Source organism: Nicotiana sylvestris, chromosome 12 (genome assembly GCF_000393655.2).
Source record: "Nicotiana sylvestris chromosome 12, ASM39365v2, whole genome shotgun sequence".
NCBI lineage: Eukaryota > Viridiplantae > Streptophyta > Magnoliopsida > Solanales > Solanaceae > Nicotiana > Nicotiana sylvestris.
This window is the reverse complement of record NC_091068.1, coordinates 52,719,920-52,746,399: the sequence shown is the minus strand read 5'-3', so window position 1 is coordinate 52,746,399 and position 26,480 is coordinate 52,719,920. Positions and strand designations below refer to the sequence as shown.

General features: G+C 34.8%; 2 protein-coding genes across 6 annotated transcripts; both read right to left on the bottom strand.

Annotated features, from left to right (window-relative positions):
- Positions 1–478: 478 nt before the first annotated feature.
- Positions 479–2,568, bottom strand: LOC104228048 (uncharacterized protein At2g34160-like). Of its 2 annotated transcripts, XM_009780445.2 has the most exons (6): positions 2,297–2,568; positions 2,164–2,212; positions 1,582–1,644; positions 1,352–1,416; positions 730–805; positions 479–603 (listed from the first exon to the last, which is right to left on the bottom strand). In XM_009780445.2, exons 1-6 carry the CDS (start codon positions 2,420–2,422, stop codon positions 596–598), a joined length of 387 nt encoding a protein of 128 aa, XP_009778747.1. In that variant the 5' UTR covers positions 2,423–2,568; the 3' UTR covers positions 479–595. The 2 variants fall into 2 exon arrangements, with proteins under 2 accessions (XP_009778747.1, XP_009778746.1); XM_009780444.2 differs by having other exon boundaries at positions 479–805.
- An 11,552-nt stretch (positions 2,569–14,120) lies between these two features.
- LOC104228047 (uncharacterized) lies at positions 14,121–22,479 on the bottom strand. 4 transcript variants are annotated; one of them, XM_009780442.2, is made up of 7 exons: positions 22,340–22,479; positions 21,997–22,142; positions 18,061–18,921; positions 17,842–17,991; positions 15,071–15,165; positions 14,618–14,686; positions 14,121–14,496 (listed from the first exon to the last, which is right to left on the bottom strand). In XM_009780442.2, exons 2-7 carry the CDS (start codon positions 22,130–22,132, stop codon positions 14,149–14,151), a joined length of 1,659 nt encoding a protein of 552 aa, XP_009778744.1. In that variant the 5' UTR covers positions 22,133–22,142; positions 22,340–22,479; the 3' UTR covers positions 14,121–14,148. The 4 variants fall into 4 exon arrangements, with proteins under 4 accessions (XP_009778744.1, XP_009778745.1, XP_070021058.1 ...); XM_009780443.2 differs by having other exon boundaries at positions 14,121–14,459; XM_070164957.1 differs by lacking the exon at positions 22,340–22,479 and adding an exon at positions 22,226–22,328.
- Positions 22,480–26,480: the final 4,001 nt, after the last annotated feature.

Sequence of the window (26,480 nt, the reverse complement as noted above, 5' to 3'; positions counted from 1 at the left end):
TTACCACCTATTTATGTAGTTTGAGTCCAAAAGAACCACATTTTGGTTCCGGACTCGTTCACAAGATACTCCACGATTGCAATTCAAGTATCACAAATCTTAATTGCTGAATCTTCTGTCATCTCAGTCCAGGACTTCAACAACAGTATCATGGACTTCAGAAGAAATTGCCTCAGTATCCAACTGGTGCTAGGATCCTAGTCAGTCTATTGACCAAAAGTACCACTACTTAACAACGGACAAAAGTAGAACCTTACAAGTCTTGTCAGTATGTATCCATGGGAACCCTATCAGTGTTAAATTGTATTTACGGATACATAGAAATATACAACAATAACAACAACAACAACAACAACAACAACAACAACAACAACAACAACAACAACAACAAACCCAATAGTTTCCCACAAGTGGGGTCTGGGAGGGTATAGAGAGGCTGTTCCTCGCCTAGAGATACATAAAAATATAAGCAACAAAATTTAAAAGCAAATCTTCACTTATTCAACTTTCAGCATATTATCATCAAGCCATATATATTCACCTAAAAGGCCAAAGTTGTCCAGCAACAAAACTTCACTTCATCTTACCAGATAGGCTATACTCCTAACAATTCAAACAAACAACTTTTTTAGGTAATCACGCTCACTGCAGATTTCGTTTGTTTGAATAAAAAACAGACTCCAAAAATTCATATAAAAAAAGGAGCTTGCTCTTAACTCTGCTCCTCACCATCTCCAAGTTCCCTCTCTGCCGCGGCCGCCATCAAGTCATCGAATTTTTCACTCTTTCCCAGCAATACCTCAATCTGAAACCAACCAATGAGATATATTTTATGTCATATAGAGTTTAATAAACAAAACTGTTAGTTCACATAATGTACAATGCTTTATATCAAGCATAAGTCAATTATTTTCAGGCCTGCAGCTTATAAATGATCCATATGATGCTAGGCCATAGAGCACTCCACTAGGCTTAATACATCAACAGTTATGGAAAAACACTAAAGGAGGACAAGAAAGAGATTATTTGTTTTTTCTTGCTCCCGCTGCCACATATGCGTACATCAAGCCAACTTTGCTCATTGAAGATGAAACAGCAGTTCAAGCGGGCATTTCAAAATGACAGCATCAAACACATATTTCTACATATACACGGTTACAATTATCGTAAGGGAAGCGTGGCTTCAAAGTCTATCTATTATAGAAGAGGGATCCTGCGGTAGTGATATCCTAATCTCGTGGACGAATGCCAAATGTTTAGAGGTGCCTGCTGCCTGGTGCATTTTATATAATAATATAATAATTGCACAGCATATACTGTACAACAGGGAAAAGAAGATTTCATAACTTACTTTGGCTTTGGAGACGGGACGCCCTCTTGAGCCATCCTTAACATCAACAGTTGATGTCATAATCTCTGTGAACCATCCATATATAGTTTATGCTTCAGCATCTTATAAACAGCAAAGCCAAAAAAGATTTTCGATTTTAAGAGAAAGAGTTTTTTTTTCTTTCTTTTTGGATTAAATTTGCAAGAAGACTCCAAACAAACACGAGGAAATGCAAGAATCGAAAGACGTACTCTTCTCCACAGCAAACCCATTGCTCTTCAGAATTTCAGCAATTGAGACAACCGTGGCAATAGCTGCAGACGTACACAAATGTCACCAATTAAGCAACAACTATCTACAAATTGCATTGAAGTCTTGACTTGTGCCTATCTTTCAAATCACAATGACACTAATTCTGTAGGAATATAGTAAAAATGTAAAATACTCTTAAAGGGCAACCAACAGTTGAACTATTCCACCAGACACTTAAAGTTAATGTTGTTTTATTTTCAAATAAAAAGGGGAAGCCGGTGCACTAAGCTCCCGCTATGTGCGAGGTCCGGGGAAGGGCCGGATCACAAGGGTTTATAGTACGCAATCTTACCCTACATTTCTGCAAGAGGTTGTTTCAAAGGGCGACTAACAGTTGGACTATTCCACCAGACAATTAAAGTTAATGTTGTTTTATTTTCAAATACTAGATTTTAAATTGTACAAAACAAAGAGTGTGTTTTATAGCACAAATGTGTCATCATACATAAACAGGGTTAAGCTTAATCAACAAATTAGATTTAAAAATAAAAAGAAACAACAGAGGAAGTTTGGAAACATACCCATCCCAAGAGCAGAAAGTTCCACGTCATTGTACTGCTGCATATACCTCTGCCAAAAACAACACGAATTACTCTGTCTAAAATAGGGTACAAAACAAAAAGACCAAACAAAATCCTAAGATATAAATTTTACCTTGGCAAGATTGACGTAGAAGAACAAGGGTTTCTTGGTGTTAGAAACCTGAATACGATTCTTCTTCTGAAGGTCTCCTCCGCTAATGTTCATATTGTTCACTCCTTCACTTAACTCCTCCATCATCAATTAATTAGCAAATCTCACTCTCCCTTTGATTGTAGCACCAAGGTTTTTAACCCCTAACTTTTAATAGGCTTGCTGTCGGCTTTCTCCAAATAAGAAACCTAAGACTACGAAAAGACGAAGCAAGCTTCTTAAGGCGTTAGACTAGGGTAATTTGACAGAATATTAATCTTATAATAATGATCCTACTCCCTCTTTTTTACTCGGCACAGAGTTTAACAGCTTATTTCGATGGTTATTACTCATTGTATCGTATCATATTGTTGCTTTAAATACAATATTTGTTTTGATTGTTACTTAAATTTTATTTTATCGTATCGTTAAATCCGTCATTACATAACGACGAAATGTGTCACTTTATGTAACGACCGATTTGGTGTGGTGACATCGTTACCTTGTCTTTTTCTCTCAATCTCACCCTTTATTATTATTAAATTATTTTATTTTATCATTTACCCTACATTTTATATAGTAATTTTACCTTGTATCATATTTTTTCTTTATAATATTGTAAGTTTATTCTTCATATTGCTGGTGCGTGATATCATGAAACGATGGCAAACACACAATCTATTCAAACATTGTATTTATCAAATGATACAGTATAATATAATACAGTACGATACGATACATTATGAAACGATGCGTAACAACCATCCAAACAAGTTGTAAGAAAAAAGAAGAAGACTTTTAAATGTGTGGTCTTCGAAACTTAAGGGGTAAAAAGTTTGTAGGGCCATAACATTTGTGTGGCTATAAAAGCTTATCATTAAGGGTAAATGGATAAAATAAAAGAGTTTAAAGTTGAATTATTTCCAAATTTAGAAATGTGTCATTTGTTTTGGAATAGACTAAAAAGGAAAGTACCTCATTTAATATGAAACGGAGGGAGTAATATATTATAGTATTATAATATATATTAGTTATTATTTTATTATTTAATATAGTATACAAAAATATAATAAAATTTATATAAAATCAAAGAATATATATTATATAATAATTAAATAAATTATTTGTTTCTTATTTATTCTTTATTATTATTAAATTAGTAAGTTATTGTTATTATATATTTATTAATGTGACTTTTTATTAACTTATTAATTGGCTTAATATTTTTATACTACTTCTCTTTTAATATATTATATATATTTTTCTTACTCTGACAATTTCTTTTTTTTTAAACTGATGTTATACTATTCAAAATTCTTCAATTGGCTAAATTTATCAATAATTTTCTTGAGTGTTATTTATTTATTTTCTATTTATTAACTAATTCAAAATATAAATATTATAAAATTATCTTTATCCCCCTCTTTTCGTACATTCTTATCTACTATAATATTTAATTAGTTTTCTCATTTTCTATTTTACTGAAAATTTAAATAATATAATATGTTTTTACTAAATTATAATATGTTTTTATTATTTTTATAAAAAACCTACCAAATTTTATATATATATATATATATATATAAAGAGTGTTGACTTGACACCTCTCTTTGGCCAAAAAAAAAGTATTTATCTTTTTTTCTCAATTTTTTGCCTTTTCCTCTTGCTTTTCTATTAAATATATACATATATATTTTATTCTTTCCAAGAAAAAAAAATTAAAAACGGTTGTAATTAAAGATGTAGCATGCAATTAATCATAATACTCATAATGCTAATTATACTACAATAATGGCTCGATATACGTTACAATGTATTCCTATTACCCAACTAAAGTAATCAATTGTATTGGTTACTTTTTTTTTGGTTACTCTAAATACTAAGTCATATCTTCTTCGTCATATATTCTCCTCTTCATTTGTAATCATTCATCTTCATTCTCTCCTTTTTATTTGAAGCTCCCTCTGTAGAAAGATCTTCTTTTTTTTTCTCCCGAAGGTTCTTTCATTTTAAATCTTTTGGCTATTAATTAAGAAGTGGAGAAGAGAAGAACATATGTCGCTTTGGGGAGTCAAATATAAGCTTGATTAAGACGCTATTATCAACGATGTATGCATATTTTATTACTCTTAGGGGTCGTTTGGTAGGGTGCATAAGAATAATACTGAATAAGGTGTATTAGTAATGCTGGTATTAGTTATGCTTGCATTAGTTATGCTGGTATTAGGTATGCTCACATATTTCTTATCTATTGTTTGGTTTGATGTATTAAAGCATTGCACAATTTCTAAAAGAATTGTTTGTTTACAAAAATGCCCTCAAAACCAGTCCATCACTCTAACTTTTTAAAAGAAACATATGTTGAGAAATGTTTTTATATGAAAAAGTTTAAAAAAAATTATTTGATTTGTCTACCTATATTGTAATATAGAATTAAATATTTATTTATAAAAAAGAAAATATGCTAAGTATTTATTTATTTACTAGGGAATAAATTTATTTTTCACAATTTGGATTATTTAAACTTGCATTAATATAATAACAAGCATATTTTAATAAAGCATAAATTTTGAAGGACAATTTTATCTTTAACTAAGCTAATGCATGCATTAAAATCCATTGCATTGCTAATACCATGGTTTTCTATGCATTAGTTATGCATAGTATAATACCAAATAGAATGTATAACTAATGCATAGATTCAAAATATCTACCAAACAAGGCATTATTAATACACAAAGCTAATGCATGCATTATTTTATCTAATGCATCCTACCAAACGACCCCTTAATCTGCTGCAGGCTTTGTAATTGCAGTGAGTTCATATGTAATCGTTTTGCCTTTTTATTAGTGCAAAATTAATCAAGAGAATATTAACTTTTTGGAATTTTTCATAAGTTTGGTAAGAGGGGGATTGTTGATTTGGTTATTTAAGGAAGGATAATGATTTCTGATTTTATGGAGGAATTGAAGAGTGTGAAATATTAGAAAGAAAATGAAACAAGAAAATACCCGTGATTCTTCTGATTTCTTTTGGAAATTTAAACCGAAGCCTAACGATTCCCATCTATAAATATTCCTTTATGCTTTCAGTCACAGGACAAGCTTCAACCGCTATTTTACTCTAAAAACAGAGAAATTTTAGCTTTCTCTCTTACTTCTCCGTCTCTGTTTGTTCCTGGCAATGCTTGGCATTTTTCGGGGATTTATTGCCTTCCGGGTTAGTGAATTCAAGGCCTGAGATAGTCCCTTGAAGACGCCCCAGTTTCACTGCCCTAAAAAAGGTCAGTTTCCTTCTAATTTTTAATCTTTCAATATTTTGTTTTAGATGTAAAGTGTGTCATTGTGTTCCAGTATAAATCATATGTGTTTTCTCTTTTATTGGACTATAGAAAATCGTGGCTTTGTTGTTGTTTATATAACAGAATGATGCCCATAGAATTTCGCTTGTTCTGCTTATATATTGTTTGTATGATTAAATAAGTATAGCTATTAGATCTGAATTTTTCTTTAGGTTTTTTTATCTTAGCAATATGGCTAAAAGTAGCTGAAATATCTAAGCAAGATTAATGTATGAATGTGTTTTTGAACTATCATTTTTAGATAATGCACTCTTAGACTTAAGAGTACACAATATAATTATTCAACTCAACATAGCAGATCCCATGATTAGACATCTGTAAGTGTAAATTTACTGTGATAATTGGTCGAATATGTCATTTGCAAATAATCGGTTAGACTGAATGGATTACTTATCAGTCTGCATTAGTGACTTAAAGAAAACAGCATGACGGTAAAATTTGTTGGCTCCCTTTTAGAAGGAACAACCTCGTATCTATGTTCACTTCAATATTTGAACTCTATTTGTTAAGATTATGATTTAAGAAGTCTGTATTTCGATGAACTAGTAGATAAGTAGAGTAAAGTTAATTTATCTTTTCTTTGGAATTTCCTGTCGCTACCCTATGAATGCTAAATGTCTTACATTCCTGTTAAACCCATGACTTGAATATGTGCTCATACGTTTGAGTGTACCGAGGGTAGCGACCATGACTCATGTTCTCTGCTACAAAAAATGTTCTATGAATTTCATTGCAACTTGTCGAATTGGTTCCATTTTATGTAGCCGTGCGCAGTCCTATTATTTCCCTCCATGTTATAAGTTCATCTTAAGGAAGAAACTTATCTAACTGTTAAGAATAGGGATTCATATTATGTATTTTCTATTCATGACTTAGAGACCATGGCAATAGCATTTGACAGTGCTCATAGTGAAATAGACCTTAGCTAGAAGCATGTGTTGTTTTGAAATATTGCTTACATATCCTCTTTCGGTGTTAGCATTTATTTTCTAAAATCTGAAAATAACCTTAAAAAGGGCATAAAACACATATTTATAAGTCTTAAAATTACTAGTGTTTGTCCCATGATTTACTGAAACATAGTAATTATAGTCATAGGCTTAAAATATTGAATACTTTTGTGGTTTGGTTTATCGTGAGAATATCTGGGAAGTGTCTTTAATTAAGAAGAAATGAGATGTTAAGATTATAGATCATTTATCAATACCAATATGATTGATGCTTGCTTTGTTTCTCCTATTATATTTTAGTTTTCACCTTTTCTCTAGCACTTCTAGAAATAGACCTCTTTCATTCTAATTCTTGTTTTGTTATCTTTTGGTGCATATGTACTTGGAACAAAACATGGAGTTTTAATGCAAGACTCGCTCATACCCGAGCATGGAATCGACACACATTTCCACATCCTTACAGTGCATTGGATAGCGAGAAAACAAGCGAAGCGCTTGGGATGCCGATGGCGTCTTTCTTCCTTTTTCTGTTGTTTGCCTTTTATCGTCTATGTTGTCTAACTTTATAAATTTGGCTGCGTTTGCGTAGTTAATTTTTCTCCATGTTGAAAATGGTTAGCAGAAGTTTATGATTAACTACCTAGAATTTCTATCTTGGGTGAAAGGTTTAAAACTAATAATCGAAACTGATTTTTAAACCAACGCCTATCTTGACAAATACATTTTTAAATTAGTGGCTATTGGTTTCTCTAAAAATATTTAATATACCAAGTAAAGGTTTATCTTTGCAGTAATTATTTTTTTTAATTCATTCATTTCAAATTGAAACATAGGCATAACCTGGTGTTCTTTTAACTTTGTGAACTTTAATATCTTGAAAGAAGTTTTAAAATCCACCTGTCTCGAACAGTCTATTTTTTCAATGCAAAAATGCTAGAAGTTCACCACGTTCGCTACAATCGACTTTAACTATTTTTGGTCAACATTTTTTGTGAAAGCTTAATAAAAGAAGTTTACTTCAGTTTCATCAACGAAAGAAAGTTTACTTCAATCATTAGCTACCAATACTTCTAAATATTCTTATAAAATAATTAATTTATATTAATTAACCTAAGTTTTGCTGGTTAACCGTATTTAACGGATCATATATGGTGCCTTCACAATCTTCTCTGTAGGATTAATTAGAATCATTACCCATAATCTTAAGGTTAAGCAGACCTTAAAAACAGAGTTAACTTTAACCATTATTTAGTAAATAGGTGTCCTAATTCACCTTTAAAATAATTAGGTGGCGACTCTCTTTAATTAATTAAACCTCAGAAATACCAATATGTTATACTCTAATTTGACCCGTGTTAAAATGGGGTATAACACATAAATCAATGACAATGTCTAAACACGACCACTAATGTCTCACAAACTCTCCCAAGACCTAGTATCACAATATCGTCATGAGCATCTAACAAGAGTACATAGTCTCAACTGAACAACAATATCTGTCCGGAAACAAAAATACATAGATAGATATAAACGAGTATGGAAGAAAGACTTCATGTGTTGCAGATCGGACAAGTAAAGCGGCCCACCGTAAAGTCTTCAACAAATTACTCCTACTCAGTTCAATGGGTACTGCTAATACTAGCCTCAAATCCTGCATAAATATGTAAAGAAATATGGTGTGAGTGCAAAACCAAAGTACTCAGTAAGTATCAAGTCTGATCTCAAAAAAGCAGTGACGAGGGGTCTAAACTAACAACTCCTACCAATCGAATAACCATATGAAAATATAATTAGAACATGTGATAATGCATGATATCATCAGTCACATACAAAAGGAAAAGTATACTAAATTTTGGATTTAGTCATGCTTTTTAAATAAAGAGACGGAATACAATATCAGTTATCTCAATTATTCATGATATGAGTCAATTGGCATTCCTATATAAGAGCCACGGCATGAATCTAAGCTACCCATGCACGTTCGTGTTCCAATATCAAAATGTATATAAGAGCCACTGCATGAGTCTAAACTACCAGTGCATGCCCGCGATCTAATCTTGACATCTCACAGTACAAATTCATGTGCCTGATACTGGTAAAGTGTCCAAACTAACACTAATATGGATGTCTGCACTCATAGGTCCAAAGTAACATGGGTAATCACCTGACTCCGGAGGGACGTATCCATATTCAAGCGTCGTTGCGGCGTGCAACCCAATTTACTAATAATATCATCAATAATCAATATCCCGTCACAATGTCCTTGGGGCCGAAATTCTCAACTTTCCTTAATATCCAACTCGATGAAGATGCACTATGACATAGTAATAAAATGCAGATTAATCATAACATGAATAAGAGATAAGTATGGCTAATCAAGTAATTCAACTTGTTATAATAGTTTAGTATGTTCATTTAATATCCTTAAGTCCAATCATGACATTAAACAAGAGCAACAAAGCCAATAATTACTAAATTATAAGTCAAGTAAGGCCAAAACATGAATATTGCAAATCAACAAGCCAGTACCCTAAGCATGGTTTCTAATCATGGAACAGCTTCATCACATAGTCATAGAATCAATGAAACGTGAAGAGAAAATCACATAGTTCAAATATGGCAATATATAAGCCTAACCCTATTCTAGTATGATTGTAACCTAACTACCATATACGCTCGTCATCTCGCATATACGTGTTACCTAAATTATGTAGCAAGTAGCAAATAAATTACCTACAGGGAGAATTCCTTTTTACAAGGATATACAAGAAACTTACCTCAATCTGGCAAGCTTAAATCAGTCAATCAACCACCTTTCCTTTCAAAATCCAACACCAAACGACTTGAATCTAGTCAAATATAACTCAATAACATCAAATAAAGCTATAGGAATCAATTCCAAACAATAAAACTTCAATCTTTAGCCAAATCTACAAAAGTCAAACTGACTCACATGATCAAAACCCGAGTAAATGGGTGATCCCGGTACCCATAACCCCACGAGTTTAATTATGTGAAATTAGATTTCAAAATCGAGTCTAAATTGGTACTCAAATCCCCCAAATTATAGGCACTCCCCCTCCCCAAAACCCCTAAATTTCTCTTTAAAATACATGTTCCAAGTGTATAAATCCAAGGGGAATCAAGATTTATAGTCAAACCGAAATGCAAATTACTTACCGAAAAAGTCATAGTGAAAATCCTTTCCAAAATTGTCTTTTCCCGTGCTCTAAAACTCAAAATAGTGAAATATGAGCTAACCCTCGAAATAAATAAGTTTGTCAGCAATATCGCATCTACGGCCCAGTTACTCGCATCTATAAGTCCGCTTCTGCAGCCACATGTTAGTATCTGCGAGCTCTTTCACAGCCAGTGATCGCACATGTGACGCCACTACCGTATCTACGGCCTCGCATGTGCGCACGTCCTTGTGCAGATGCGCTTCCTCATGTCTGCCTCATTCTCGAGCTCCGCAAGTGCGCCTTCGCATCTATGTTACCCTCTTCGCAGAAGCGACCACTCACTGGACCATCCACTTTCGCATGTGCGCTCTAAACACCGTAGGTACGACCTCTGCACCCGCACGCCTCTCTCTGTATGTGCGATACACTAGATATCAGCAGCTCCAACATGGTCCGAAATTGTCCAAAACCACTCTAAAACTAACTCGAGCTTCCCAGTCTCCCATCAAATCTACCAACAACTCTGAATACCTTATCCAAACTTGTCCCAAGGCTTAAAACATAAAAAACACAACCATAAATCGATGATCAAAAATCCATCTCTTAACTTCCAAACATTCCAGCTTCGCTAACCGCGTCTGAATCACACTTAGACATTTCGGACTACAACCAAACTTTGCACACAAGTTTCATTCAACCAAATGAACCCATCCAAAGTCTCGAAACCACCGTCAAAGCTCGTTAGTCAAAAATTCAACTAGAGGTCAAACTTAAGAACTCTCCAATTCATCAAATTGCCAGCTTTCGACAAATAACGCCAAAACCTTTTAGAAATCTCTGAACATACGCCCAAGTCCAAAATCGCCAGAGGAACCTATTGAAACCATCAAATCTCAGTTCAAGGTCGTTTACTCAAAAGTCAAACATTGGTCAACTCTTCCAAATTAAAGCTTCCAAAATAAGAATTTCTCTTTCAACCCACCTCTAAACCTCTCATAAATCCAAACCAACCGTACTTACAAGTCATAATGCATCATATGAATTTACTCAAGGTCTCAATCCACCGAAGCATCAAAACGTCCAGTCGGGTCATAATAGAAGAAAAATATTTCTCAAGTGTTTTATTAGTAAGTAAAAAAATATTATTTTAAAAATTATAAATTATGCAAATACGATGGATGAGAGTGGAGGCAGGGTTGGGGGTGGAGGTAAGAGTGGGTGGTGAGTAAGAGTGGATAGGATGGGGCTAGATGGGTGGTGGGTGGTGGGTGGGGTTAGGAGGGGTGGGCAGTTGGGGAGATGGACATGAAGGTTGAAAAGAGTTTTGAAAAATATTTTTTCTTCTTTTGATACCAATTGGAGTAAAATAAATTCTTGAAAAAAATATTATTCAAAGCATTTAAGCCAATCAAACATGGAAAAATTGAAAAAATATACCCAACACACCCTAAGTGATATTCTGAAGGAAAAGTATCATTATTATGTAATCAAAATTTAGTGATTAAAGTGTAAAAGACATTTCGTGCAATATAAACACCGAGTAAGTATTTTCCGGAAATCACTTTTAATGCATGGAATTATAGCACTATTCTCCACAAGCCACGTGTGTATCAACGACCCCAGGTCCCAACAGAACCAACATGCCTACAACACAACTGTGAGCCTGTTTGGATGGGCTCAAACCAGCTTTTAAGTATTTCTTAGTAAAAATTGGGTGGGGTAGCCACTTTTTAAAGTGGTATTTACTTTTTATCCAGGATTTTTAATGCTTAGCAATAGTAATCACTAATTAATTAAAATTAATATGAAAAGATTGTGTTACCCTTTCTTCTATCTCTTTCATGTTAGGAAGCTCAGCGAACTAAGCTCAGCGAAATGACTTAAAGGATGACGAGAAGAGGAAAAAATTGAGTTTTGATTGAAAGTGAAGAGGAAAAAATTGAAACAGATGGCAAAAGGGTATTGGAAAATTATACAAGATATGCAAAAAGATTCAGATTAGGAGGATAAAAATTGAGTCTTGATATAAAGTGAACACAGAAAAAATGGAGTAGTGGGGTTTTTCATGTTTATTTTATTTGTCTGTTTTGGGGGGTCAAAAGGATCTATGAATCTAATTAGTGATTTAAAAATTGGATTTTATGGTGGTTGATGTATTTGACCAGAACGTGATGATAAAGGATCTATGGTGGTTGATGTATTTAGGTTTGTGATTTTTGTGATGTATTTTTGGTTTTATGTTACGTTATGGATCCTGAACTTACAGTTACAAGTTCAAAAGTTAAGGATATTCGGTCTTGAATTTCGAGTTCCAAGTTCAAAAGTTAAGGACACTTGGTCCTTAACTTAGAGTTAAGTTCAATAGTTAAGGACACAAGTTCAAAAGTTAAGGACATGCAGTCTTTAACTTACAGTTACAAGTTCTAAAGTTAAGGACATACAGTCCTTAACTTACAGTTACAAGTTCAAAAGTTAAGGACAATAGGTCCTTAACTTTGATTTTCAAGTTCAAAAGTTAAGGACAGACAGTCCTTAACTTATAGTTACACGTTCAAAAATTAAGGACAAGCAGTCTTTAACTTACAGTTACAAGTTCAAAAGTTAAGGACAATAGGTCCTTAACTTTGACTTACAAGTTCAAAAGTTAAGGACACTTGGGGTGTGTTTGGTATAACAGAAAATGTTTTCCGTAGAAAATGTTTTCCAAGAAAATATTTTCTTAGAAAACAAGTAGTAATCGTATTCATTTTCCGGTGTTTGGTACACAAATTAAGGAAAATGACTTCTCAAGAGTATTCATAAATAATTTAGATATAATAAAAAGGAAGCCATAAACTTTCAAACCAACAACCTTCCGGACCCACAAATTTCATAAACTTTTGCACCGCTAAATTTTCAAAACCGCGAAATTTCGAACCCGTAAACTTTATAATTTTTAAACCCGTAAACTTCCAAACACATAAACCTCCGAACTCATAATTTTGGAACTTGTAAAATTTTGAGCCTTTAAACCGATAAATAATAAAATTAAAACTGAAAAATATATTTTAATTTTTTTTTTGTGCGGGGATAGAGGGGTAGTTGGGTGAGTGGTAACGGAAAAACTGAAATTTGAAAAAAAGAAAAACCCTTTTTTTGAAAAGAGGGTGGGGTGGGTTGATGAGGGTGGGGAAGGTTGAGAAGGAGCTTTGGAAAATGTTTTCCCTTCTCTTGATAAGGAAAAATTTTTCCTCTAATTGTAAGAAAATGAATTGATAAGGAAAATGTTTTCCAAAACATTTAAGCCAACCAAACATGGGAAAATTGGAAAACATTTTCCGAAAAATATTTTCCTTCATACCAAACACACCCTTGGTCTTGAAGTTTGAGTTCCAAGTTCAAAAGTTAAGGACATGTAGCCTTGAAGTCCTGAACTTAGAGTTCCAAGTTCAAAAGTTAAGGACATGTAGTCTTGAACTTAGAGTTACAAGTTCAAAAGTTAAGGACATGCAGTCCTGAACTTAGGGTTCCAAGTTCAAAAGTTAAGGACATGAACAGAAGAGTATTTTCGTCCGGGCAGTTAAAGTTTATTAAAGCAGTGGCTAAAGACTAAAGACATTTTAAACGGTGGCTTAAAAGTAAATACATATATTATTAGTGACCAACCGTGCACTTCCCCCTATTCTTTAACCTGCAGAAGTGTTTAGCAACCAAAAAAAGACTTAAAAAAGTTAAAATCTACTTTAAAAAATTAAAACTAATAAGTTGGAAGCTTAAAAGCCATATTGCTTTGACCAAATATATTACCTTCTTATCCCTTATATTTTTTTTAATCCTGAAATTACCCCTAAGTAGGAAACCCTACAACATACTATCTTTTTCTTTTCTCCATTATTGTTGCAGCACCATCTGCTTCGGTTTAATCTCCAGCTTTCATTTTCATGGGCAATTAGTAAAACACGTTGCATAAAAGCTGGAGAAACTTGAGAAATAATTTAAGGATACCCCGCAAAACTTGGTTTCAAGTTTCTGATTCCCAAATAAATAGGATTTGAAAAGTCCAATTACTCCTACAGTACTTCAGCTAATCTCCGTTCTCCATTTCAATAATATTCTTTGAATGTTAATAACTTTATGGATATATCAGTCATTTCAATAAGAAAAAGTGCTTATAAGCACTTCTTTACCAAACATTTCATCAGCTTTTTTTCAATTTCAGCACTTTTATCCAAACATGTAACTACTTATTTATAAAACAAGTTCCAGCATTTAACTTAAACGCCATTTTTTTAAGCCAATCCAAACGGGCTCTGTGCCCACTGGGAAAAGCAGCTATAACAAAAGATTTCTCCATCATAAAATTAACTCGGCAAGTTATTGACCAATACAATCCATAATTCACAAAATACCGGAGATTTCAGGATACATAGTTTAATAAGACGTAATACATGCAGCTCCAGAAGGGCAAAATAACACAACACAACCACAGCGGGCCTTGTAAAAGTACAAAGATGATTCAGGCAAAACCTTAGAGCCCTAGTCCAACTGTACGGCCATCTCTTCGGCGAAGTCCAGCAGTATATTGCTTCTCCAAATCCATCTGGAGCTCCCTTTGCTTCTCTGCGTCGTGGATGACTGGTTTGTTCTCTGTCTTCACGTCGCCTTTCACACCCTACAATTGGCCATATGTACCAAGGCAACCTCAGACTCTAAAAAGTGTGTTAGTACATATGAAGAGATTTTGCTGAGGGGACAAGTTATTAAGACTAAATACTGAGGGAGGCTATTACTTCTGACAATCTAAAGCAAAATAAAAGGAACAGAAATTACCATGAGTTTCTTGAATTTTTCTTGTCGCTCGCGATCACCAAATAGTGATGTATCCCAACGATGAGTGGACTACATATTCGACCATCAATTGAACATACAAAGACCAAGAGAGTGAATAACATTGAGCATAGGATAGAGAGATTTAACAAGCTAGCAATAAACATCTATTGATGCAGCAGTCAAAATCAAGTTGCTCCGATTCTTTAAAGCATGAGCAACCTAATAATCAGGCTGATGTCAGCAAAAGCGATCAAATGAGACTTAAGATATGCATCACCTTGAAATGGAACTAATTTATCTCATACTGTTTCCCCGTTAGACGACCAAGGAATAACAAGTTTTACGGAGAGGTGAAGGTGCTATAGGTGGACATGCGGAGTAATAATAGGGGAATAACTTGCCAGACCTGCAGGAACACAGGAGGAGGAGAGGACGGACAGACAGTAAATTTACCTCTTCAGTATCAGTGGTGGTTTTCTTGTTTCCCCACAGCAGCTTCTTCTTTTGGTCAGCAGTCATGATACCCGTTCCAATAAGGTTTCTATTAACTGTGATTCGTTGCGAAGATTAAATCAAATAAGAGAACATGGTTAGCAGAGCGAACTATGAGATATTAATTGCAAAAAAAAAAGAACTTTATAATAGTGCTCGAATAAAGCACATATAGTCAAACAACCATCACCATAGACAACTAAAAGGGCAGCCCGGTGCACTAAGCTCCCGCTATACGCGGGGTCCGGGGAAGGGCCGGACTACAAGGGTCTATCGTGCGCAGCCTATCACCATAGATAACTAAGGAAACATATACATACATACATACATACATACATATACATACATATATGTATATAATCAAACATCTTTATTACAACAGCACCGTTTGTTCTGATATTTTTTGGCTTTTATAGTGAATGGTGTTATACTTCTATAACAACCATGAAGCAGAAATGGACGTGAAGCTAGATATAAAAGTCATCCCCACGAGAGATAATTTCAAATATCTTGGGTCTGTGATACAGGATAACAAGGAGATCGACGAGGCTATCGCACACCGTATTGGAGCGGGATGGATGAAATGGAGGCTCACTTTTAGTGTTGTGTGACAAGAATGTGTCATCTAGACTTAAGGGCAAGTTTGATAAAGCGGTAGTTAGACCGACCATGTTGTATGGAGCCGAGTGTTGGCCAGTCAAAAAATATCATGTCCGAAAGTTGAAAGTAGCGGAAATGAGGATGTTGAGATAGATGTGTGGGCATACCAGGAGAGATAAGATTAGGAACGAGTATATTAGGTACAAGGTGGGTGTGGCTCCTATAGAAGATAAGTTGCGGGAATCGAGGCTGAGATGGTTCGAACATGTGAAGAGGAGAGACCCTGATGCCCCGATTAGGAGGTGTGAGAGGTTGATCATGGCGGGTCAGAGGAAGGGTAGTGGGAGGCCTAAGAAGTACTGGGTGAAGTGATTAGGCAAGATATGACTTTTATAGTGAATGATTGTTATATGAGGATGTTGTTATAGAGAAGTCTGATTGTGTACCATGGAGCCTTGCACATGCCCCATGACCCCTTGGTCGCGTCCCACGGAGCCTGGCCAAAGCCTCGAGCACCTAGTGCCATGGACGACCCCACAGTCTTGGCCGATTCAAAGTGACAAGTGTATATGTGCCTATGTCACCCCCACTACTAGCTTGTGCCCACATTCGTCAGCCCGCAATGCCCACAACGTCAGTCAGCAGGCAACTTCCTCAACATCTGCCCGCAGTCGGTGCCAACAAGCAAATGCCCATCGAGAGAATAACCAAAAGTTTGAATTATGAATAATGTTGGAATAAGGGGCTTTAGAATAAGTAGAAAACATACAAAATATATGCATCGCACGTTTTGCTCCCATAAGAAGAATGAAACTAAAGTGAAGGAATTAGCGGGGATTCTAACGATTCTAGGAGAACGACATGACAGATGAAAATCAAACACATAGAACTAAAATAAGATGGATGGAGGAGAGTTGCAGTAATGCAATGGATCTGAAGATACCTACCAAAATGAAACAAAAATCTATAGAACTGTTGTATGACCAACAATATTATAAGGAGCAAATATTGGATTTAGTACATATTCGTAAAATGAATACCATAGAAAAGCGGATGTTAAGATGAATGTGCGATCATACACAATAAGATAAGATCAGGAATGATCTTATATGGCAGATTGCGTAAATAACACATAGAGGTAACCTAAATCACATGGAGAGAAATCACCTCAAACAACCTGCAATTTCTTTGGAATCCTTATATATTTAGTGAAAGAACAGAACATAAATGAGACGAAGGATTCATATAAGTGATACAAGCTAATTGGAATTAAGGTTTATACCCTATTGCTACACTTACACTAGATTCATTAATTCCCAAAGGTCCCTTCAATTAGTTAGAGATTAAATGTGGGGTTGGTTGGTTTGGGGGAGGGAGACTAACCAAGTTGAAGGAACGGTAAGAAAATTCACGGGTTCTTACACTTGAGAGATGATGGTATTTTGGACATATTGTAAGAGTTGTTTTTGGAGGAAAACTAAGCCAGTACAGGTTAAGTGTGTTTCAGATTTCTATAACCACAAGGCAGCTTTTAGCCTGTTTCACAGTACATGGAGATCAACCGAGGAGCAAGAATCATATAGATACAATGTAATACACCCTAAAATGTTCTCAAGTCCCATCTAATTTAAAGAGCTTATAAAAAAATCTTATCCAAAACAAAACCAAAACACTTTGGTTAAAGAACAATTTCGACTTCTAGAAATCAGTTCAAAGTGTTGCCTGAAAACCAAAACAATCTAAAGGTATGTTTCTACGAAAACTCACACATATTCCAAAAACTCGTCGGCAAAACTATTCCAAACACCACTTTTTCCAAAATATATTTTTCTAAAATTGTTCTAAAGATTATTTGTTTGAAAACAAACAAAAACTAAATCCAACGCCACCTGAGATACCACTGTACACCATCAGATCCTCCTCCACAGCTCCACCCCCTTTTTCTCTTTCAAACCTAGCCAGGTTTAACAAATCAAGCAAAAAAGGAAAGTAAAATAACCAGGACTTCAATTTAATTCGCCCCCAACTGTACACATTCTTTACTCTCACCAGAACAAGGAGAGGATACTTGGGCAATACAAGAATATATAGATGCAGAACATATCCAGAAAGAAAAAGAAGAAGAAATATACCTAGTTCAGCAGCCTTCATTGCAGCAACTTTTGCAGCATCTATATCAGAGTCTTTCACGCCCTGCTCCAAGGCCAATTCACTGTTTGGACCTTGACCTTGTTTTGAACTCGAAGAAAGTTTTCCATCAACCGCGCTTGCTGGATCCATACCTGAAAAATAAAGAGTGCAATTATAACATAAATGATACTGTCCAGGAAGAAGAATAAGATGCTTAATACCATCTATTCCCTGCTCTGAACTCCGGTCCATGCCTGAGAACTTTGACTTCTTAGCTGGAGACTCTCGCCCTTTACCAAACTCAACATTTCTGTCTTCAAATTTCTCCTTTGTTTCTCTGTAGTAGCTTCTCTCCTTGTACTGATCACGGTCTTCATATTTCTTCTTTTCCTCTTTAGTGTATTTCTCACTATCCAACACCATTTCATCAAATTGTGGAGCTTCCTTCAGCCGATGCCTAGAACTGTCTTTTCTTGAATTTGACTCATTTCGGTTGCTTCTAGAGTCCTCATAAGCAGGTAAATTATCACTTTTGTGATCGCTCCTACGGTCCCCCTTCTCATCTCGGCTGTCTCTACACTCCTTATACCTATCCCTTTCCCTGTATCTACTATCGTCAATGCTAGAGTTATTATAACGCCTACCTGATCCTACTCTATCAAATGATGGATCTCTGTCTTTGAATGATGAAGTTTCTCTCTCCCGGTCCTTGCTTCTATGCCCTGAATCATCATACCTACCTCGGTAGTGTTTGTCAATGTCACGTGGGCAGACTCTTGATCTATGATCATTATCTCGCCTGGAGTTATTAGAATAATCATTCACTCTAGAGTCACGATGAGAATGAGAGGATAGCTTTGAATATCCTCTATCATCATCATCAGTATGCCTGTCATGCCTGGAATAATCCTCGTTCCTGTGGTGACTGCGAGAACTCCTAGAAGATTGTCGATCAGACTGCCTGTGAGATTCACCTATGCGACCCTGTCTACTGGAATTCCTATCTAAATCATCATCCTTATGTCGCCATTCATCCTTCCTTGATGGGATAGGACTAGAGCTCCTCTGGCGGGCAGGGCTCCCTACAATCAAAGATAGGATAGTTGAGAAGCAAAATCACATGCCAGCTTATACATATACACCTGAACGTGAATATAAATGCTGGCATAGGATATGTAAGTTATAATTCTTAAGCAATATCGCTATATCTTCTCTAGAAATAACGTATTTATTGTTAGGTCTAGAAATAAATTGTGATTAGTAGCTTTTTTGAGATATTAGTATAGAATATCAATATTTTCTCAAGGGGGAGAAAGTTTGCTACTTTTTCCTTTCTCTCCCTTCCCTGACTTTACCAAACAAGAGAATAAGTAGTAGTACAATTTCTCTTCCTTTACCTTCCATTCTGTCCTTCACAAACAAAGCATAGATCTGAAACAAAACATGAAACTACTAAACAATTAACCAATAGTCTCCCAGCTGGCTTCTGAAGAGATAAATTGTTATTTGCATGGTTTTCTCACTAACAGATTAAACATAAAGAGTACCTTAAAAAATATAAAGTAAAACATAATCACGTAGTATATATGACCTAACGTGTGAATTTTTTGAAAACCTATTTCTTTAAGGTGAGGATTCCAAATGACAATTACAAAGTAGAAAGAATTGGATCGAATTTGATATTGATTCTTTTTTTTCATTTCGGTCGTGTTTTTTTTTAGTATTATCATTACCATGATAAAGAATAAGTAACAGCAATGAACGATATATTTGTAGGAAAGAAGCTTAAAGATAGTTATATCATGTTAGGGCTGACAAGCGGGGGGGGGGGGGGGGGGTGCAGTCGAATATGAGCGGGTCGAAAACGGGTAATGGAAAACGAATAAATTATCCGACTCAACCCATACTTAATACCGATAGAAAATGGATTAACCGGCGGACGATATGGATATCCATGATTTCTTGAATATGATCACTTTTGGGAGAATTCCTAGTCTCCCAAACTTGAAGAACCCTTGAGTCTTTGCAAAATGTAAAAGTTAAACTCATTGGTCATATTTGACCCTTTTTAAAAAGTTCATTATCTCAACTCATTTTTCAGTGGATAATATGGATGGATAACTGTTTTTTTAATCCATTTTGCCAAACACTATTTCATGTGGTCATAATTCTAATGTTCCTCATGTCAAAGATATCTCTACATCTTCTTAGTTAGAACTGCGCAGACTTGTGACACTCGGCCTTGATTTGCAAGTTATATATTTCCTCAAATAAGTATAAAGATCATAGAAGGACTAGAATATTATTGCGGTTCTTCCTTTATTGAGTTAGCTAAATAAGATCAATATTCTTATTATTTTCAGGAGTTTAAACTTTTTTCAAATTTTAATTTATAACTAAGACATATTTTTAATAATATTTTTATGATTTTTAGAAATGGTATACTCTTTGATACATCATATATGCACATTGTGTATGCATAGATTATTCCTAGTGATACATATAAGATGCTTAGTATATTGAACAATAAAATAAAGACAACAAAAGTTCTTTTTAGTCGTATAAAAAAGCCATAAAGCATATACTGTATCTTATAGTAATACTTTATGAAAATTACTAAACAAACTATTAATGTAATTTTTAAATATTTTTATTCATTGAGATGGGTACACACGCATCCCGCTATCTATATCTATACTATATTAAAAGCACGAAGCTCCCTTAGCGAAATGTAGTGTGTGCCGATTAAGATCGGATTTAAAGGTATATTTTTTTTTTAATTTTATTTCTCATTCATATTGTTTCTATTTATGTTGTTACGCTTTTTATTACTTATGTGAATATGTAATATATTCAAGTTAATACTTATTTTGCTAGAACCATACTTATAAAGAAAATAGAGAATTATTTCCAAAAAAATTGTACGTCTTAGATTAAAATTGAGGCTAATTAGTAGTGTGAAAGTTTTGGCATAAGAATACTTAGCAGAAGTTTTGGTTATGTTTGATAGATCTGCCTCAATAGTCCAATGAGCATGTATCATGTACATACTTAATTTGGTTGAATAAAATTTTCCAGTTAAACCAAAAACAAATTAAAACTGATTGTTCCATAAACAAAGTCAAACTAATGAGGAGAAAAATAACTAACTTTTAATTTATACACAAAGTAATCATCGGATGCTTTCTTTCTTTCTTTAAATTTTTATTTTAAAACTCAAATACGTTATTTAATATTGTAGTTAAATAATTTTAAAAATCGTATACTCATTAAATTAGGGTTCACGCGCAAAGCGCGTATCTAGAGACTAGTCTCTCTTATTGTACTTGCTACATCAATCATGGCGTACAGTATTAAATACAAAAGCCTAATTTGACGCAAGACAGAACCCAAATTGATATTAGTCACCTCGAGCAAACCTAAAAACCCAAAATCTCCAAATAATTTTTTTTCTCCCCCGTTATACTCTTAGACTAACATGCATTCTAATGCCAAATCCTGAGAGGTTCCCATTTGACTTGACTAAACTAAACAACCTCTTGAACAGTAAAGACTGAAAATACGACAAACAATTGCTGGGAGAAGATCAAAGTCACTTTAATTTTTGTAACCAAAAAGAGCGAATTTTGTGCAATGAGCAAGAGTTCTGAAAATAGAATTATTATTTGGCGTTATAAATGCCATTTAGCAAAATATAAGAGCAGCATGATGTTGGTAATGGGACAAAGGAGGGAGCATAGCAAAAATACACATCCTGCTCCAAGGCGAAATCAGCAAGAGGCTATTAGACTGCAGATTATGGCTTTTATATACATGGTAGAGATTGCAATATTGCTTGAAAATTCAATCACAAAATATGCATCAAACATTAATTACTACAGAACTTCTTTTCGATTAATCGATCAATCCCACGAGATTCTATAAATTCTCTCCACTCACTCCTCACTATTAGTGTCCACTTCATTCCAATACAATTTTGGAGAAACTGACACAGGCGGAGCTTTACTATAAGCATCCCGCAGCTACACAGAAGCAAGGGCGTGTGACAAAGTGAAACTATTAGTAAAACATTTAGGGAATCAAAACAGGGTCTGAATAATGTTTTCTTTTTCTAATTATTTTAATAGCATAAAATTTCTGTTAATTAAAACACTAACCGTCAGACGATGAGGAACCACCACCAACAGGAGAGCGACGCCTGTATTTCCTGTTAGCTGCATCATTGGAGAGCTTACGGAATGCCCCCTTCGAATCAACATTATCTTGCGGTGAACTTTTCCCATTTAAGTCCATTGTATTTAACCTGAAACAAAACGAATACATATTCAAATTTATTACTCCAAGAAACTTTAATCAGGCGAAAAAGGAAATTGACCATCCCCTTACTTATTATTTTGAAATTGGAAAGGTGAAATTTGAACAAAATATAACCCAGGTTCTTGAAATTAGAAATGAAAATTTAGGGTTTGGAGAATTCAAGATATAAATCAAGGGACAAACCTTTTCTGTGTGGGTATTTCAAGCTAAACGACAAAACCCCATGTACTGTTATTTGCAGGAATGGGCTTCGCATGTATCTACAGCTGCTGCGTGAGAGAGAGAGCTAGGGCTTTTTATTTTGCACTTTCGAAACAAGCTACAAAGAAAACATATTCTTCTATTTTTGTGATTAAGAGCGGGCCAAGTTTCGGGCCCTGTCCGTTCACAATTCCACACAAATGTCGAATTTATTATTTATTTTTAAAATTAATATATATATATATATGTATATATTATACTACTAATTATATGCAGTTATTATTGTATATAGATTAAATATATATTACATACTTATCCATCATTTCTAATTTAACTAATTGGATGGGTGGCTACATTTAAAAAGTAAAAAAAAAAAAAGGCAGAATAGATAGACAGACACTTAAACTATCAAAGAAAGTTCACTTGAACACCTCAACTAAGCCATTTTTCACCGAAACACTTTTACTATAATTTTACTGCACCAATTTAACACATCCGACTGGCATGGCAAATAACGTGAATATCACTGCATTTGAGCGCATGAACAGCAGAAATATGCTGACAAAAAGTCTATTAACAGTACAATAAACGGTAAAATCCCTCCTTTCACCAATAATATAATTAGACCATCCTCCCTCTTACCAGCCCTAATTCTTCACCATTCCCCAAAAATCCAGCCCTATTTCTTCACCCTTTTCTTGATTTTGTTTAAAATTTCTATTCTTCTCTCCAAATTGTGTTCGAATCTTGGCTTAATAAGCTCTCTATTATGTCTCTCAAAGCAAGAGTCGATTCATGTCGGTGTGGTCATGAATGTCAATTGAAAACTTCATGGACTCCATCTAATCCTCGAAGGAGGTTCTATAGATGCAAAATTGAAAAGGTAAGTGATAATTAACTACAATTAATTAATTTTTAGTCCTGTTATTTTTGGGCTAATTTTAGTTTGAATGAATTTTTTTGAAGGACAAAGGTGGATGTAATTATTTTAAGTGAGTTGACGACGAGTTTCCTAGCCAAGCGAATAGGGTTATTTGGGGTTTACTGAACAGGGTCAAAGCTTTTGAAGAAGAAAGGGCTCGAGCAAGAACAAGGAGGAAGAAATTGGCTTATATTACAGTAACGATGCTGATTATTTGGGTCTGCTACTGTGTCGTTAGTCATTGAAGTTGCTGTATTTCGCTGGTGTTTGAAGTATTTTGTGGGTAGTTTGTAGTGGTGGTAGATATATTTTGGGTATATCTAGTGTTTTTGGATGTAATTGTGGCATGTGGCCTTACTTCAATGAAATGAAACAACTTCTGCAGTTTGATGTTACCAACTGAATGCATTTGTTTAAACTGAATGCAATTTTTCTGCAGTTTGATGTTACTAGCTAAAGTGTTTAAACAGAGGCATTTAAATTGCATTAAATAGAATGCTACCAACGCATTTAAATTGCATTCCAGCTAAAGTGTTTTCAACAATTCCAAACAACTAGCAAAATACCTGAACTGGCCCAAAAAAGACAAAATAATCAATCCAAGTTTGGATACTTAGCAAAATACATGAGCTGAAATCCAAAATAGCACAATCCTAACACAACTATAACACAACTATGGCGCTGGAGGGGCTGGACTTGCAACTGAAGAGGTAGTTGCTGAAGTTCCAATTTGGCTTCTCTTGTTTGCACTTAGTTGTTGTAGCTGGGAAGTAGTTATAGCATTTTTGCTTTAAACTTAAGGCCAGGAGGTTTAAATCCAAGATCGATATTGACTGCACTGGTATCCTTTACATCCTTGGTCCCATATGATACAACTCTTTCACCCGAACTACCTGGCTGAAATTGACATAAAAGACACATAAATCAGTTTTAACAAATGGTAGTAATAACAAAATGAAGTTGTGAATAGACAGTCCTTACATTAATGATAGTCATTCCAGTTAGTGTAACATCCAAAACCAACATTTCTTGACCTCTTATGTCCATCAGATGGTGTTGCAGATTCAACACATCTTCTTCTTGTTCTTTTAACCCCAACAGTAAGTTTTCTAGGAGCAGTTGGTAGAGGTGCATTTGGAAATGCACCCCTACCAAAACTAGTGTTGTTTCCCCTTCCTCTGCCACTGGTTGTGCTTGTATTAGCACTCTTTCCCCTTTCTCTACCACTGCCCCAAAGCAGCCAGTTCTTCTTTCAACTTCACCTCAAAACAAGCCTTAGAACACCTCTAGAATTGCTTTCTCATCTCCTCACCTCTTCAAGTTTTTGACTAGTTAGACCATATATGCCTAGCACACATTCGATGCTCACAATTTTGTAGTAACTCTTGAATGCTTGGTACCAAACCCTACAAAACTACAATGAATCAAAAGCTAAAACAGAATGTAGATAAAACAGAAATCAACAGAAATCAGAAAGCTAAAACAGAAATCAGAAAACTAAAACAGAAAACAGATAACTAATGAGAAGCTTTTGACTCATGATGTCAGAAATCAGAAAGCTAAAACAAAAACAGAAATCAGAAGTAGAAAGATAAAACAGAATAAGATGAAGTAAAGTACCTTTTGCATATTAGACATAACTATTAATCCAGCTCCATCTCCCAACTCCAAGTCAGCTATTAAGTTGTTTATAAACCAACTCCAAGATGCTTTTGATTCATTGTCTATCACAGCCCATGCAATGGGATACATTTGTTGGTTCCCATTTTTTCCAATAGCTACCAACAATTCACCCTTACATGCTCCTTTTAGAAAATACCCATCAAAATCAATGATCTTCCTGCATCCTTCCAACCAACCTTTCTTCAATGCATCAAAGCAAACATAGAAATATTTAAACAAATTCTTTCCAGGCTCTGAATTTCTGTTAGTTTTGACCAAACAAGTACTACCAGGATTGGTTTGTTTAATGATATAAGCATAGTCACATAATCTAGCAAACTCCATCTTTCAATCCCCCATAAACTTCCTAAGCACTATCTGTTTTGCCCTGTAACAGATGATTCTACCAACATATAAACCCAATTTGTCTCTAACCAATTCTTGTATTTCCCAAATCCTAATATAGGGCTGAGATGTTATCCTATCTCTGAATTTGTCAGCAATATATTTAGAATTACAAATTGTTTTTGTTCATTGGATTGCACTTGTGAATAGGATGATACTTCTTAACTATAAAATTCCCTGAATCCCTGTCAAGACTTGCAAATAACTTCCACTGGAAAATCTTTGATTTACATTTCACCCTCACCCTAGTTGCCTCATTAGGTCTGAGTTTCAGCTGTGCATGGTATTCAATAGCATAGTCAGTCACTGCCTTCCTAAATTGTTTGACATTCTCAAATATCATGCCAAGTTCAAAAATAGCCACAACACAATCTGGATCATATCTTAACTTTGTACTCTTCCTTCTATTTGGCAAATCAACACCAATTTCAGCTTCCACATCTAGCTCATCATCAGAATCATCACTACCTATATCTGAACGATCAACATAGTCCTCATCCCCACCTAATTTACCAACATATTTGGCTGCCTTGTTCTTGCCAATGTCTTCAAAGCCTCTATCTATTTTTCCTTCTCCTAGAGGTTCTTCTACATAAACAATTGGTTTTTTCCTTCTTCTAGCCTTTAGCTTGGTTCTCTTTTCATTCTTAATAGCTATCAACTCTTCATCAGCATCACTATCATCTTTTTCTGGTACAACATCAAACTCTGAGTCACTACTACTGTCCAGATCTGAAATAGCACCATCAAGGTCTGTAACATCATCTTCCCTTACTTCAATTTCAGCATCAACCTCTTCCCTTACTTCAGTTTCAGCAGCAACATCTTCCCTCACTTCACCTTTATCAACAACATTTTCCCCTACTTTACTTTCAACAACAACATCTTCCCTCTCTTCTGTTTCAACAACAACCTCTTCCCTCACTTCACTTTCATCAATAACATTTTCCCTAATTTCAGTTTCAGCAGCAACCTCTTCCCTCTCTTCTGTATTTGTTTCCCCAGATGCACCATTCACTTCACTTAAACCTATTTCTAGACCACCAATAAGTCTAGTAGGAGGCACATCATCAACTACCTCAGGGTCTAGAACAATATGTTGAATATACAAATGTAACTCGTCTCCATTTTCAA